The sequence below is a fragment of the Anolis sagrei genome, chromosome 2 (genome assembly GCF_037176765.1).
Source record: "Anolis sagrei isolate rAnoSag1 chromosome 2, rAnoSag1.mat, whole genome shotgun sequence".
NCBI lineage: Eukaryota > Metazoa > Chordata > Lepidosauria > Squamata > Dactyloidae > Anolis > Anolis sagrei.
This window is the reverse complement of record NC_090022.1, coordinates 209,582,066-209,597,639: the sequence shown is the minus strand read 5'-3', so window position 1 is coordinate 209,597,639 and position 15,574 is coordinate 209,582,066. Positions and strand designations below refer to the sequence as shown.

At 41.1% G+C, this 15,574-nt stretch overlaps 1 protein-coding gene across 2 annotated transcripts in view; it reads right to left on the bottom strand.

The window, feature by feature from the left end:
- The window catches only part of ELAVL2 (ELAV like RNA binding protein 2), a 197,257-nt gene extending 182,150 nt beyond the window's left edge, over nt 1-15,107 (bottom strand). Inside the window, exon 1 of one of the 2 annotated variants that reach the window (XM_060762460.2) lies at nt 14,934-15,107. In XM_060762460.2, the coding sequence (XP_060618443.1) occupies nt 14,934-14,936 (3 nt within the window). In that variant the 5' untranslated portion in view covers nt 14,937-15,107. The remainder of the gene's footprint in view (nt 1-14,933) is intronic. The other variant, XM_060762452.2, reaches the window with a different exon arrangement.
- Nucleotides 15,108-15,574: the final 467 nt, after the last annotated feature.

Genomic DNA, 15,574 nt, shown 5'->3' with positions numbered 1-15,574 from the left:
CTGGTTACCACAATATCATTTAAAGCAGTGGCTCATGTGCTATTGGATGTGAGGAACTCACAGGTTTCTTTTCACAACATACCAGGGTTCAGCACCATATTTGTGTCCAATGACTTCGCTTGTTTCTTCCTATCCTGGAATCTCTGTGAACTGGCAGCTGATAGCTTGTGGACCAGCACCGGTCCATGGATTATGACATTAAAGCACTAGAGTAAAAGTAGCATGGGAGATGGCAACTAGAACTTGGGGCTTTTTTTGGAGGGGGGTGGAACTATAGCTAGCATTTTCCCCAATAAATACCACTGGGAAAATGCTAGCTGTATTTCTCCCACTCCAAATCAAACAAAAAAAAAATGTAGTAGCCTAAAATAGAGTGAGGTGGCTATCGTAGGCACCTAATGTTTAATGTCAAGAAAGAGCATAAAATTGTGAATAATTTAATTTATTCTTATTGTATTTTATTTTTGCTGCCAGAAAATGGGGAGAAGTGCTTTCTGATTATTATCATATTGCTTTAGTAGCAAAGAATTTCCCCAAAACACATAAAAAAAACTCCCACCTTGGCTGGCCTTCAGTACTGTGCAATTTGACTTTGGACAAGGTGCCAATGGTAGCCCTGCCTCAGGCAGCAAAATGTCTTGGGCCCCGGTCCCAGATGTCAGCTATGTCTTTGAAAAATTAAGCAGTAACTGTATTCTCTGCCCATCTGCTGGGCATTTCACGCTGATGAATTATTAAGTTATCACCTCCCTATTTGAAAAAGAAGTCTGCCCTCCACTGTACACCCTTCATCAATCCTGGAACTGAAATTTGGCCAGACGGGAACGAAGAAGCATGCTTGTTCTCAACTGTTCTTGAATCAAAGCATTGGCCTTTCCAGCCTCTTCCATTCCTTTTTTGTGGTAGACTCCCGCCCTGAGCTGCTTACTGTAATAATATAACTTCCAGCAGAGCGGATAGGCAGAGAGACATGTTGCGAAACAGCTGTCAGTCGGCTATCACAAACATATCCACTAGGATGGGTTTAGCACTTCAGCACTCACGCCTTCCCTCCCTTCCCATCTCTTCTTGAGAGGCTGGAAATGTGTCTGTCCTGCAATATTCGTCACTGGCCTATATTCCAGGCTGACTCAGGGTTGCTGGACTCACTCCTGGGAAGATCACTAGGCTATAGAATCCATCCCCACCTCTGAATAGCCTCAAAATCCTCCTGTTAGCTCCATCAAAGCCATGTTTGAATAACCAAACTGCCTTCCCTGAACTATACATGCCATTTCTCCCCCTTGCTTCATAGCGAGATAAAATAGGGATAATTATGAAGGGGATGAGCAGGTTTAATGAAAGCCAGTTTCTTTTTGGTATATTCCTGAAGCAGCAATCATCATCCGTTTAGCTTTTGAAGAGCAACAATTATAATCACTTAAAACCCCCCAAGGGGAACAAAAATAGAATTTAGATTAGCATATAAAATATACAGCTGGATTGGGCAAGCCCGCTTTTTAAAAAAAGGGGGTGACAAGAAAAAAGGAAACAAGAAATTCGGGAAGATCATTCTCATTTGGAGGCTATTGAATTTCTGAAACAAAATAAGTTCAAAAGGGTTGTACGTGCTTCTTTCTCCTTTTAATAAAAAAGGACATAAGGTTTGGAAGATTTTCCTTAAAACACACACAGAGGTTCTGCAAACTAGCTGATGCTGCAAAACAGACTTAAAGGCATCAAGAGCACAGCAAAATAGTTCAGCAATAAATGCTATAAGGTCCAAGGTTTAGTCCTCAACATTTCCAGGCAAGGGCTGTGGAAAAAGAGATTATTCTCTAAACCTTTGATTTATCTTAGTCAGTGTAGCCCAGAGATGTGGATCCTGAATATCACCACATGTGTTTGGACTACAAATCCTATTAGCCCCAATTAGTAATGGCCAAGGATGATGGTAGTCATAGTCTAATATTATTGATAGGACCTCGAGATCACTACTGTAAAGCTGGGGAACATGCACTGCTCTAGACATTGGTGGGCTATATGTTCCATCACATGCAATGACCAATAATGTTTTTTTCCATGTCAGAAGTGACTTGAGAAATTGCAATTTGCTTCTGATGTGAGAGAATTGGCTGTCTGCAAAGACATTGCCCGGGGGATGCATGGATGATTGATGTTTTACCATCCTGTGGGAGGCTTCTCTCATGTCCCCGCATGAGAAGCTAGAGCTCGACAGACAAGAGCTTACCCTGCTCCCCAGATTCATGTCGGTCCACCAATCCTACCGGCACAAGGGTTTAACCCATTGCGCCACTGGGGGCTCCACCAAGAATAATGAAAGCTACAGTCTTAAGAACATCAAGAGGCTTGTAGGTTTCCCAGCCAAACCCAACAGGCTATTAATCTGACCAAAGTTGAGCCACATCAACAGCACTGCTCTCATGTAAATCAATAGTTTTTACAAAGCTCATATAGTAAGGTATATAAGTCCTCTTCAAATGCATGTTCAGGATAAAGATGTAATAGGGTTAAAGGCTACTGATGTGTAGACAAGACTCAACTAGCTGGAGCAAGAATCCAATTTGGAATGTTACATCCTAACTAAATTTCACTGGGGTGTGGTGTGGGGAGATGTGCATCCAGTCCAACATGTGTTTACTCGGAATGATGTTTCCATCAAGTAAGTGTGTCTCTAACACAATGGGTAGCCCAAACTTATTTCATCCTATGCATGCCCCTAATCTGTGTATGCTCATCTCTCTCTCCTCCCCACACTCACTGGCCACTTTGATATAGGAAAACAGAGAGTGGCCAAAGCCCTCTACTTCGTCATCTCTCACAGTTACAAAATCTTACAATCATCGTAGACATTGCCATTTCCTCTGGGATAGGAAATGGATGCACCACACAGCCTGTGCTAGGAGACCAAATCTGGCCTGGAATAGTCCATGGATGAAAAGTTTTTCTTTCTTTCTTCCAATCTAGCCATAAGCTATTGATACCAAATATATAAAGGCCTTAGCCTTATAAACTATCTAAGCATGCAGAGACAGTATGTGTATATATAGAAACACATAACTATGTATATATAAATACACATAAATAGATACACATATCTATGTGCACACAAACAATGTATGTATTCAACTGCATGAAAAACTGTGTGTTTGCTTAGGGATCAGATTATGTTTTGTTTCTCTTGTCATACCCCACTTTCAACAATATATGTAGGTTCAGCAATTGGGAGGAAAGTCCTAAGCTCTAAATATTTTAGAAACATTAGGAAGATTCACATTACAATAGTGCTCTCAAAGCCAATTTATGTGTTGATGTTCCTACCTGTCATTTCTCTCCCTGGAAAACTGCAGCCCCTCTTTTCTTCTTAAAATTGCAAAGGGCTTTTCATAATTTTTTAAAACATAAAATCCAAATGCTGCATTTGTGCTTTTAAAATGCCTATTTAAAAAGCACTTAGCCACTGTCTCCTTAATGTTAAGGTCACATTAGAAAGGGCACAGCAGGTTCCCTCTTTCGCTGGGCTCCCTTGGCCATCTGCTCCGTATCTTGCATGCACCGAGCAAGACAATGCACTGGTGTGTGCAAAACCCCATCAATGCTTGTTCCGTTTTAATGTGAAATCTAATTGCCTGCTTGCTCAGAAATAAACAAGAAAGAAAGAAAGGCAAGAAACATTTAGTGCCAGGAAAGGAGAGATCAAGGAAACTCTAAATATTTATTATATTATATTATATATTATTATCTAATATATATCAAAAACGCATGTCTCCAAACAGCATGATTAACATTGATAACACGGCTTGTGCTTGCTACATTAAAGACACTGATGCTTTCTTACAATGCACCCACCAGGAAGTCAAAGCTGAGCGTATTTTTAGAAGGAAATGCTTAACTTGCTAACAAATGGCAGTCTAAAATAGATTTCCCCCTCCTTCCCGCACAACAAGCCTAACATTCTCACTAGCAAGCAAATCCTTCAGAAGTACAAAGACCCCAACTGGCTGATCTGCCTCTCACATAGGCTGATAGTGACTGGGATCAAGTGTGACAGGCAGAAGGGCTCCTGTGTCTTTAAGAGCTTGGCAGAAAGGAGAATTTTGGACACTTATGTCATGGTGTGTGTGTGAGCAAAGGAAAGCTGGGCCTGCTAACTTGCCTTCTTTTCTATGTAATTTTTTCTTTTGCTGTTGGCTTCCATAATAATTATGCAGATCTAGATCCTTCGGGAGACCTAGGTTTGCATGTTGGTTTGAGCATTGCACTATGCCTCTGAAGACCATGAAATCCAACTAGGTGATCTTAAACAAGTCACACACTCTCAGCCACAGTGGAAGGCAGATCTTGCTAAGGAAGCACTGTGATAGGTTCATTTTGGAGTTGCCATAAATAAAAAACAACATGATGGCACACAACAATAACAACAACGACCTTTGGCAGACAAGGTGTGACCAGCATGTTATTCATAAGACAGCAGGAGTCCACATCAGACTAAAGTTGTTCATATGTATACAAGTTTATTCAATGAGCAAGTAAAAGCTAGTGTCTGATCTCCACTCTCCATACATTCTTAGAATAAAAGGGATGAACAAACTTTTCTGGACAATAATCTGGTCTTTGCTCATCACTTGTCACACACACTCCAGATAACAGCCACAAGATATTTCCTTCTGTTGAGAAAGTTGACCCAAGTTGAACATCCCTTATCTGAAATACTTGGGACAGGAAGTGTTTTGGATTTGGGGTGTTGTGCGGTTTCCGGGCTGTATGGCCGTGTTCTAGCAGCATTTTCACCTGACGTTTTGCCTACATCTGTGACAAGAAAATGCTGCTAGAACATGACCATACAGCCCGGAAATCACAAAACACTCCAGTGATTCTGGCTGTGAAAGCTTTCGACAATACATTGTTTTGGATTTGTTCAGATTTCAGAAAAAAAAATGTATTTGCATGCACATATAGCATGAGATATTTTGAAAATGGGACCAAATTCTAAATCCAAAATTCATTTTTATATACACCTTATGTACATGGCCTGAAGTTAATTTTACACCCACCATTTTTAATATGTTTGCACATGAAACAAAGTTTGTATACAATGAGTCATCAGCCTGCCATGTTGACAATTCTGGATTTAGGAATATTTCAGAATTCTGGATGAAGAATGCTGAGCCTATATTAGGGCAACATCTACCCAAGTTTGGAATTTCCCCATTTTCTCAAATATTGCTATTTTTAAAAACCAGGCAATGACTGCTCATCTAACTGAGCAGTCCTAAGTATATCTACATCTATGTTGAGTTCAGCATGATTTACAATTAGGTAAATGTGTCAGGTAGATCATAAGCTGGGGATCACAACAGACACAGTGAAGACGTCTGCCCTTGTGTTTTGCTACTCTGCTGCTGAGTATGCATGTCCAGTGTGGAATACATCTCACCACATTAAAACAGTGTATGTGGCTCTTAATTTGACATACCTCATCATCATAGGATGTCTATGCCCTACACCACTGGATATATTATACTGTTTAGCCAGTATTGTATCACCTTACATCTATCGGGAAGTAGCAACTAGTAATGAAAGGACCAAGGCATTGACATCTCTGGCCCATCCTGTGTTCAGATATCAGCCAGCATGCTAAGGCCTTAAATCAAGAAATAGCTTCTTAAGATCTACAGAGATACTCGCAAGAACACCTCAGCAAGCAGGAGTGGCAGGCTAAAACCCGGAATCTCAATCAGTGGCTGATACCAGATGAGAAACTCCCTCCTGGGCACCCAGAAGACTGGGCAATTTGGAAAACACTGAACAGACTCCACTCTGGCACCATGAGATGCAGAGCAAATCTTAAGAAATGGGGCTACAAAGTTGAGTCCACAACATGCAAGTGTAGAGAAGAGAAGAGCAAACCACTCCACTTACTACAATGTGGTCTGAGCCCTGCCACATGCACAATGGAGAACCTTCTCACAGTGATACCAGAGGTACTCAAAGTGGCCAGCTTCTGGTCAAAGGAAACTTAGTATAATGCCAAGTTTTCAACTTTGTTTGTGGTTTTAAAAATGCATTATAATTGTATTCTCAATTTGCTTCTGACATGATAAATAAATAAATAAATCCGGTAGATGCATCTAAAATGGCAGACTAAATGCATTGTTCCTGGGAATAGTTTTCAAATTGCTCTCACCTCTACAGAATAGTGGAAAAAACACATTTTTAAACATCTGAGAGAGCACATCTCTAGAAAACCCTAGGTCCTCCAGTGTGACTGCACTGCCAACTTAGACCATAGAGTGGCACTGGAAAACACAGAGGTTCCTAGGGAGGTATTCTCTCCAGGTATCTTTAGATCCTCCAGTGTGACTCTACAGTCAGCTTTCACAATAAGGACCTGGGGATTTCTAAAGTAAGCATTTTAAATCAAAGCTGTGAGTCATCAAACTCAAAAGCCAAACCCTCAAATGTGGGGGCCAGACTACTCTTGAAATCTTTTTTATTGGGAAAAGTAGTCTGATGCACAGAAAGACAATCTGCCCACACCTCCATGTGAACCACATGGGACCATTCATGAAAAGCCCACTGCTTGGTTAGATGCCAATTCTTTTTAGATAGGCTTAATTGAGTTGGCTAAATCATTCCATTGGCTCTTTTCCTTCCCTTTAAAACAGGGATAAGGAAATGCAGCCTGCAAATAGATATAGTGGTCTACTGTTGTGGTCCCAAAGGGACACAGCATCTTCATTTGCTGGAGAGAAAAAATTGCCCCTCTCCCCCTCCAAAATTGGCCTTCAAGTCACTTCTATTGAACATGTCCTCTCTTGGGCTTACAATTTGATACATTTGCCACCCAAGAATTTTGTCTTATCAGACCTGTGAGGAGAAAAGTCCTGTGTGGCTCAATACATAGGCCACTTCTTGGTTTCATGATAGAGCTTGGGTTAATTTTCTAGTGTTTGCTTATAACCACAGATTTATCTACAGTCACAAGTTTAAATATTGTCCTGGAAAGAATAAATTTTGATAGTCAAGGGAATGTGAAGAATAAAAGAAAAGCCAACTGAATTTTCTGCCTGGGGCTGAAATGTTTTCCCTTGTAACAATTCAAAAGAATTGTTCAATTTGCACGATTTGCACAATTCTGGATCCCTATTCCTTCATTTATTGGATTTTCCCCCCTATGCAACAACTGAGCAGCCTTTGATGGTCTGAAAAAATCCTGATTAATGGATGGATTGTACAAATCACAATCTTTCCATTTAAATTATGAAGAGTTAGAGCTTATAATTATATGTGTATAATTATATTATATAATTCAACTCTCTCTCTTTTCCACTGAGAGTGCAGTACTTTCCCTACTCCATCTTCCCTTCGTATATTAGAAATATAGAAAAGCATTTGGCAGAGTTTAAAGAGGCACAGCCTGCAAATGCTGTCATTTTCCCCATGATGACTGGAGATGCTCTGAGTTTCCATTCAAAGATTAAAGGAGCCATTCATACTTCTGAACCCTAGCCTTCAAGTAGATTGGACAACTTGTTTAAAGTTCAGATTTTTACCCAAAACCATTCACCACTCCGTGACACAAAAGTCCCCATATGCTACTGAATTTTTCACTTTCGAATGCATTTCTATTTTTTTGCAGCAATATCATACATCAGAATAAAGACCCGTCTCATGTTTCCGCACCATCCCACTTATCAAAGAAACAAGGTCCTTTATTACAACTGTTGTGTTTTGAGATAACTGGGTTCTTTCTTCAAATCCTAATAGCTGAATTTACACAAACTTGATTCATTTAGAACTTATTTAAGACTATAGTGAGCAAAATGATGATTGGACCAAAGAACTTGGCCCAAGAAAATGGATTTTTTTGTCATTGTTACTGAACAAATGTCCTGTGGATCTAGACTATCTTTATTTTTCAACATTATCTGTTGCTCCAGAAATTAAAAAATACTCCCTTCTCCACTTCTGACATCATAAACGATTAACTTGAAGGACAATAATTGTCTGGATTGTATCCATATGCAGACAGGTCGAAATGGTCTTGCTGAACAAGACATCCAGACCCCATTCTCTCCATAACAGCCACCCACCCAAATGTTACACACAGGATGGGAGGGATACTCTGACAAACTGGGGTGAGTTGTGGCAGAAGAAGGAGGATGGTTTCTCTAAGCAGAAATAGGGCAGTATAGTCAATGACTGGCAGACTAACGTACAATCTGACTTCACCAAAGAAGTATGAATACAATATGACCCCTATATACGTGGGACCGGTATTCACAGTTTCATTTATCCACGCACAACAAGAACAGCATCAGCAAACCATCCTCTAAAGCAGTGGTTCTAAACCTGTGGGTCCCCAGATGTTTTGGCCTTCAACTCCCATAAATCCTAACAGATGATAAATTGGTCAGTTCTTGTGGGTTTTTTCGGGCTATATGGCCATGTTCTAGAGGCAGATGATAAATTGGCTGGGATAAACACATGGGGATCCACAGGTTGAGAACCACTGCTCTAAAGCCATTTTCTATGTCTTCCAACAAAAATCTATAGCAGTGGTTCTTAACCTGTGTTTTGGACTAGAACTCCCAGAAATCCCAGCCAGTTTACCAGCTGTAAGGATTTCTGGGAGTTAAAGGCCAAAACATTTGGGGATCCACAGGTTGAGAACCACTGCTCTATAGTATTTGGAAGTCAGAAGTCATTTCTTTCAGCAGGATTCTCTTTTATCTGCAGTTTTGCGTATGCATGCAAAGTCTGGAAAAATATCCCACACATAAGGTAATAATACAACATTGGTGGGGCCTTTCTACACAGCCATATAACCCAGAATATCAAGGCAGATAATCCAGTTCAATAGGGATTTTATACAGCTTTGTGGAAGGGGCCGTGGTTGTGTTATCTTTCATGCTAGAGCAATTATACATGGAAGTCACTACTTGATCTTGTAATTATCAAGTGAACAAGTTCTTTGTACTGTATAACCCATAGCAGAGAAGTCATGTGACATACATGCATTGCACAAGGACATGTGGACCAGCCCATATCCATTAGCTATCGATGAAATATGTCCTCTTTCCCTTACACTGCTGCCTATTCCATTCAGTAGATACTTTCCTCTCCCCATCACTGGGGTTGCTGTGGCCTAGAGAGGATGGGAATATCTTTTTTAGATTGTTCAGCTCCACACATCTACACCTGGATCAAGTCTTCATGCAGGATGACCTCTGGGATTAGTATCCACAGTTTTATTTAACTTTGTCCAAGAAAATACGTCATCTACAGGCCTTTTCCAGGTCCTCCAGCATTATTCTGTTTTATTCTTTTTTTCAGAAATTCCCCATTTCAATAAAGCTCACTATTATCCATGGTTTAATGTGCCCACATATCTGCCATTTAAACTGAGGTCATACTATATTCCAGGGCTTACAGCCTTTGTTCCTATTTCCTATCTGGTTAAAATTTCAAGGCATACTACTATCTCTAACTCAGGGGAAGATTTGATCAAATTTCCTGCCTCAAGTCATGACCTCTAGATAGTATCAAAATACAATGAGCGGTACCTGTTGGATTTCTGCCTGCCAAAGTTTTCTAAGCTTTCTGTTGGTAACTTATCATTTTCATTTGGAGATGAAGAGTGTATTTCCGCCATCTCAATGACATGCTTTGCCTATCATTTCTGAATCAATATGGCAACAATTGTATTATTTATTTTATTTATTTACCTTACTTATATACCGCTGTTCTCAGCCCGAAGGCGACTTGAAATGGTTTTTCCACACATATTAGAATTATCTTTACTAAGTATTTGTTTTCTGATTTAATGTGGAATTTGCTTCCTATTTGAGATAGGGTGGTCAGCTTTTTGTTGTTTTTATTTATTTATTTGGTATGCTTGTATACCGCTAATATCTCAGCCTGTGCGGCGACTCATTGCGGTTGTGGGTTAATATAGCAGAGTCATTAACATAGGCCCTTTCTACACTGCTATACAGGGAGCCTGTGGTTGCGCAGCAAGTTAAAACAGCTGACCTGCTGAACTTGCTGACTGAAAGGTCGTCGGGTCGAATGCGGGGAGCAGGGTGAGCTCCCACTGTTAGTCCCAGCTTCTGTCAACCTAGCAGTTTGAAAACATGCAAATGTGAGTAGATCAATAGGTACTGCTCCAGCGGGAAGGTAGCGGTGCTCCATGCTGTCATGACCTTGGAGGCATCTATGGACAACGCTGGCCCTTTGGCTTAGAAATGGAGATGAGCACCAACCCCCAGAGTTAGGCATGACTAGACTTAATGTCAAGGGGAAACCTTTACCGTTTACACTGTCATACAATCCAGATTATCAAATCAAATAATCCAGCTCATCTGCTTTAAACTGGATTATATGAGTCTACATTGCCATATAATCCAGTTCAAAGCAGATAATCTGGATTAGGCAGTGTAGAAGGGGCCATAGTTGTGGGAGTCGTGCAGCTCACCAGATATTTCTAAACTGTAAAGCCCAGCATTCATCACCATTGGCTATGCTGGTTGGGGCTGCTAGGACTTGAAGGCTGGCATTGGGTGTCTCCCCACTATGCTAAACGCCTTTGTCTCCAGCCAAACGTCCTGCTAATGTAGACGCATTCTGAATGTACATTTTTTAACAACTTGATTTTATTCTATATTTTTCTTTCCACCACACATTACATTCATTTCAGTGAGACTCAGGGCATTGGAGAGTGTGAAGATCACTTTGCTGGGTCAAAACACAGCTAATGATTACAGTGAAAAGGGTTGGCAGTTATTTGCATTTCATCGAAAATAATTAGGTTTATTAACAGCAGGTTACATTCCGAGAAACAACAATTCAACAATATGCTGTTTTGTTGGTCCAACATATAAGTCAGAGAGTAGGTTAACAGGATTGCTGTACATTGCTTTCATGTGAAAAGTTCAAAGAGAGGTTAAACAGAGGATTTTATTCTCTACTAACAATGGAGATTTCATACAATGGCGAGGATTAATTTTAGGATTGCTGTTGTAAGCACATTCAACTCCTGCTTAGGTTTAGGCTGAAAATCAAGACTGGAAGAAGGGATGTGTTTCTGAAGCAAATACCTGAACAATGTCAGTATTGCTAGAAGGGTTTTTAAAATCGTCAACACAATCAAATCAGACTGTAAAACCAACAACAATATTTGTGTTAAGTATGTCACTATACATGTCAGTGGGGCCCTTCCACACAGCCCTATATCCCAGAATATAAAGGCAGGAAATCCCACACTATCTTCTTTGAACTGGAAAATATGGCAGTGTGGACTCAGATAAGCCAGTTCAAAGCAGATATTGTGGGATTTTCTGCCTTGATATTCTGGGTTATATGCTGTATGAAAGGGCCCTTTGTCGACACTCAGATAATATGGGATTTTCTACCTTGATATTCTGTGATATAGGGCTGTGTGGAAGGGCCCTATGAGAGTATAAGTGTATACAGTCAGAGACAGACTATCTGAAAGAGCTTTGAAGAGAGATTTTTTGCAAAACATTAGACCAAAGCTGAGTTTACTATGTGTTCACACATGTCTGGCACAATCATTTGTGTAGCATCAGCAGAAAAAGAGACCAGTTTCTAGAGTATCAATTTTTGTCTACTGAGAGCTATTTACAAACTTTGGCTGCATCTGCACTGTGGAATGAATGCAGTTTGATGCCACTTTAACCGCAATGGCTCAATGTGATGCAATCAGTTTGGTGAGGGACAAACTCGATTTGGCAGAGAATGCTAAAGATCTTGTAAACTACAACTCCCAGGATTTTATTACATTGGTCCAGGGCTGCTCAAGTAGTGTCTAGTAACGTTGCATTAATTCTACGTTGTAGATATAACCTTGGTAGAGTGAGGAAGCAGTAAGACCAAATCTTGCAGTGACATCCCACTGTAACCCAGTGTAAACATTAGAAGTAATGCATTACACATAGACACTTGTAAGAACTATCTTTTTGCAATAACTAAAACTAAAATCAGCTACACTGTGATTATAATTTCATTAGGGACAAATTAAAGCCATTGGTACTGTATCTATAACTTGAAGCTATGGATATAGTGTATTTTACAGGGATAGTTGGAAATTATACTTACTAACTGGTGTGGAGAAATGTCACAGGACTCAAAGTGTGGTGGGAAGCCTTTCAAACTTGGGAGACATCAAGTAATGTCAGCAAAGTTATGGGATTGTGGGAAATGGTCTAAAGCCTTTGAAGGACTAAGGCTCAGTGCTCCTGTTGTAAAGATTATCTGCTTTGAACTGGATTATATGGTGTAGACTCATATAATCCAGTTCAAAGCAGATACTGTGGAGTATTTGCTTTTATAATCTGGATTATATGGCAGTGTAGAAAGGTTCCGAGATGTACTTCTTGTTGGGTGTCTTCAAGTCTTTTCCAACATATGGCAAATCTAAGGCAAACCTATCATGAGGTTTTCTTGGCATAATTGGTTGAGAGAGATCTTGCCTTTTTTTGCTTTCCATTGAGGTTGAGAGTGTGTGACTCATCCAAGATCACCCAGTGAGTTTTCATGACCAGGTATGGATACAAACCCTGGTCTCCAGGGTCATCATACTCCAAAACAAAAGGAATTTACTAGTGAGACATTTCTATGATTTTTTGCAGGCATAAAATTAGGAAATATCCATGTAAAGTCCACCAAGTTGTTTGATGTGTGAACTCAAAACATAAGCAAATTATGCAAATCTCTGCCATACGTAATCTCTAAAGAAATAATAGTTGAAATATTCTTGCTATCCCCTTAATCAGTGTTGGACTGTGCATTCATTGCATTCAAAGTTGCTAATAATGCACATGCTTGAAAAGTTTGGTATAATGGTAGAGAATAGAAAAACGTGCCACCACATCATTCAAATGAAGAGGGTTTATTGGTTAGGGCAAACAATAAACAAAGTACCAGATCAAATGGATGAGCCTTTAAATTCAGTCTCCAAATATTCAAAAAGAAAGAAAGCAGGTTTCACCTCCCAACTTTGTGTATTTAATAGCTGTAGTAGATGCGACCACTCAACAGGTGTGGCTTTTCCCTCTACAGAAGGCTTGCCTGAAATGAAGCAACTGAAAACACAGAACTTCTCCATATGTATTTAAAAGGCAGAAATCTTATTGTTTGGTCCTCATCCCAGAATTAGGAAGAGGAGGGTCAAGGGACATCCCCAAATTATGCAAAATTGGAGCGTTTCAAAGGAGAAACCACTTCTGGTTTGCTGTAAGTCTTTCAGGCTGTATGGCCATATTTCAGAAGCATTCTCTCCAGATGTTTCACCTGCATCTATGGCAGGCATCCTCAGAGATTGTGGGGTCTGCTGGAAACTGGGAATGCTTCTGGAACATGGCCATATAGCCTGAAAAACTTACAGCAACCCAGTAATTCAACACATTCAAGCCACTTCTATTGTTCTTGCTTGAGGTGAGTGATGGTTTGCTTTCAAGCAGCCTCTTCTCTGTTTTTTGGAATGCATTCACAAATGCAGTCATGAAGTGGAGTCTGTAATTCTGGGAAACTTTAACCACCCAGGTCTAGTTTTTCTTGCTGAATGCCCAAATGATAACAAAGGTGCCTCTATATTGGAAAATGAATGGAGTTGGATACCACTCGAACTTAATAGAATCCTGGTAGGTTTTCATTTGGTTCGGTAGAGAAGGGTAAAGACTAAGACCTCATCACACTAGAGAAGTGTTTCTCAACCTGCGGGTCGGGACCCCTGAAGGGGTTGCAAGGGGGTATCAGAGGGGTCACCAAAGACACAGTATTTTCTGTTGGTCATGGGGGTTCTGTGTGGGAAGTTTGGCCCAATTCTAACCTTGGTGGGGTTCAGAATTCCCTTTGATTGTAGGCGAACTATAAATCACAGCAACTACAACTTCCAAATGTCAAGGTCTATTTTCCCCAAACTTCACCAGAGTTCACATTTGGGCATATTCGGGATTTGTGCCAAGTTTGGTCCAGATCCATCATTGTTTGAGTCCACAGTGCTCTCAGGATGTAGGTGAACTACAACTTCAAAACTCAAGGTCAATGCCCATCAAACCCTTCCAGTATTTTCTGTTGGTCAGGGGAGTTTTGTGTGCCAGGTTTGGTTCAATTCCATCATTGGTGGAGTTCAGAATGCCTTTTGATTGTAGGTGAACTTTACATCCCAGCAACTACAACTCCCAAATGACAAAATAACCCCCCGCCCCCAATCCCACCAGTATTCAAATTTTGGGTATTTGTGCCAAATTTGGTCTAGTGAATTAAAATACATCCTGCATATCAGATATTTACATTAAGCTTCATAACAGTAGCAGAATTACAGTTGTGAAGTAGTCGTGAGAACAATTTTTATGGTTGGGGGTCACCACAACTTGAGGCACTGTATTAAGGGGTCATAGCATCAGGAAGAAACATTGCACTAGACTAGAGAATGCCTCCTGCAGAATTCTGGGGTTTGTAGTTTAGGGTGGTGCCTTTAATAACCTCACTAAACTACAAACCCCAGAATTCTGCAGGAAGTAGAAACCGGATTTCAAGTGGATTCATTTTCTAGTGTGATGAGGTTTTCGTCTTTAGCCTTCTCTACGGAACCAAACGGAACCTACCAGGATTCTACTGAGTTGGAGTGATGAGGTCCCTAGTGAACCAACCTCCAACTGCCAGGAATCCCATAGCATTAAACCCTGGCCGCTCAAAGTGGTGACCAACTGCGCCCATTCTCCAGTGTAGACGCACCCAAGGCGTGAAGTTTCCACTTTCCACCCGGTGCCACCTCCTCCAAGACCTCTCTCTCCTCCCCCAAAACAGACGTGGGAATTAATATCGCGACCCAAAAACGGGAGGAGGGCTGTGAACCTGCAGGGAGGAGGGAAGGAGGAGAAGAAATCAGAAAGGCACTGACTTACCATTGCAAGCTGGCCACGCTTTGCCTCCAGGTTGGCATTCAAGAAGAGAAAGAAGCCTCCTGCTGGGTGTTCGGCTCGAGGGAGGTTGGGCGTGAGAGTGGACCCTGGGAAGGAGCCAGGGAGAGAGAGGAGAGGGGTCTGGACGGGAAAGTCAAGGCTGGGATCGCCTCCAAAACAAAAGGAGGGACGCCTGGCCAATCAGGAGGGGAGAATCAGACCACCCCTCTGGTTGCTCTCCTCTTCGTCCCCTCCCCACTCTGAAGGGGGAAGGGGAAAAAAGAGCTAGTCAAAGAAACCATGGGGAAGACCCACATCCAAGCGGATCCTCATCCTAGGAAAGGAAAGGCTCCAATAGACGCTCTGCATTGGAAGAAAGAAAGGAAGGAAGCATTGCCCACTCTCTGTGTCCACGAAGGGAGGAGGGCAAAGAGCCTCCCATCACCAAAAAGCCCATCTGGGTCCCAGGGCTCTGCCTTGGCTTCCCTGTGATGGATAGGTTGCCATTAGTAAAACCTGTTTCTGCAGGGAAGACTGCCTTCTCATTCTGTCTGGGTAATAAAAAAGAGAAAGAGAGAGACAGAGAAAGAGAGAAAGCTGACAGTCCACTCAGCAGTATTGCTTCTTCTTTCTTAGTGTTTTTG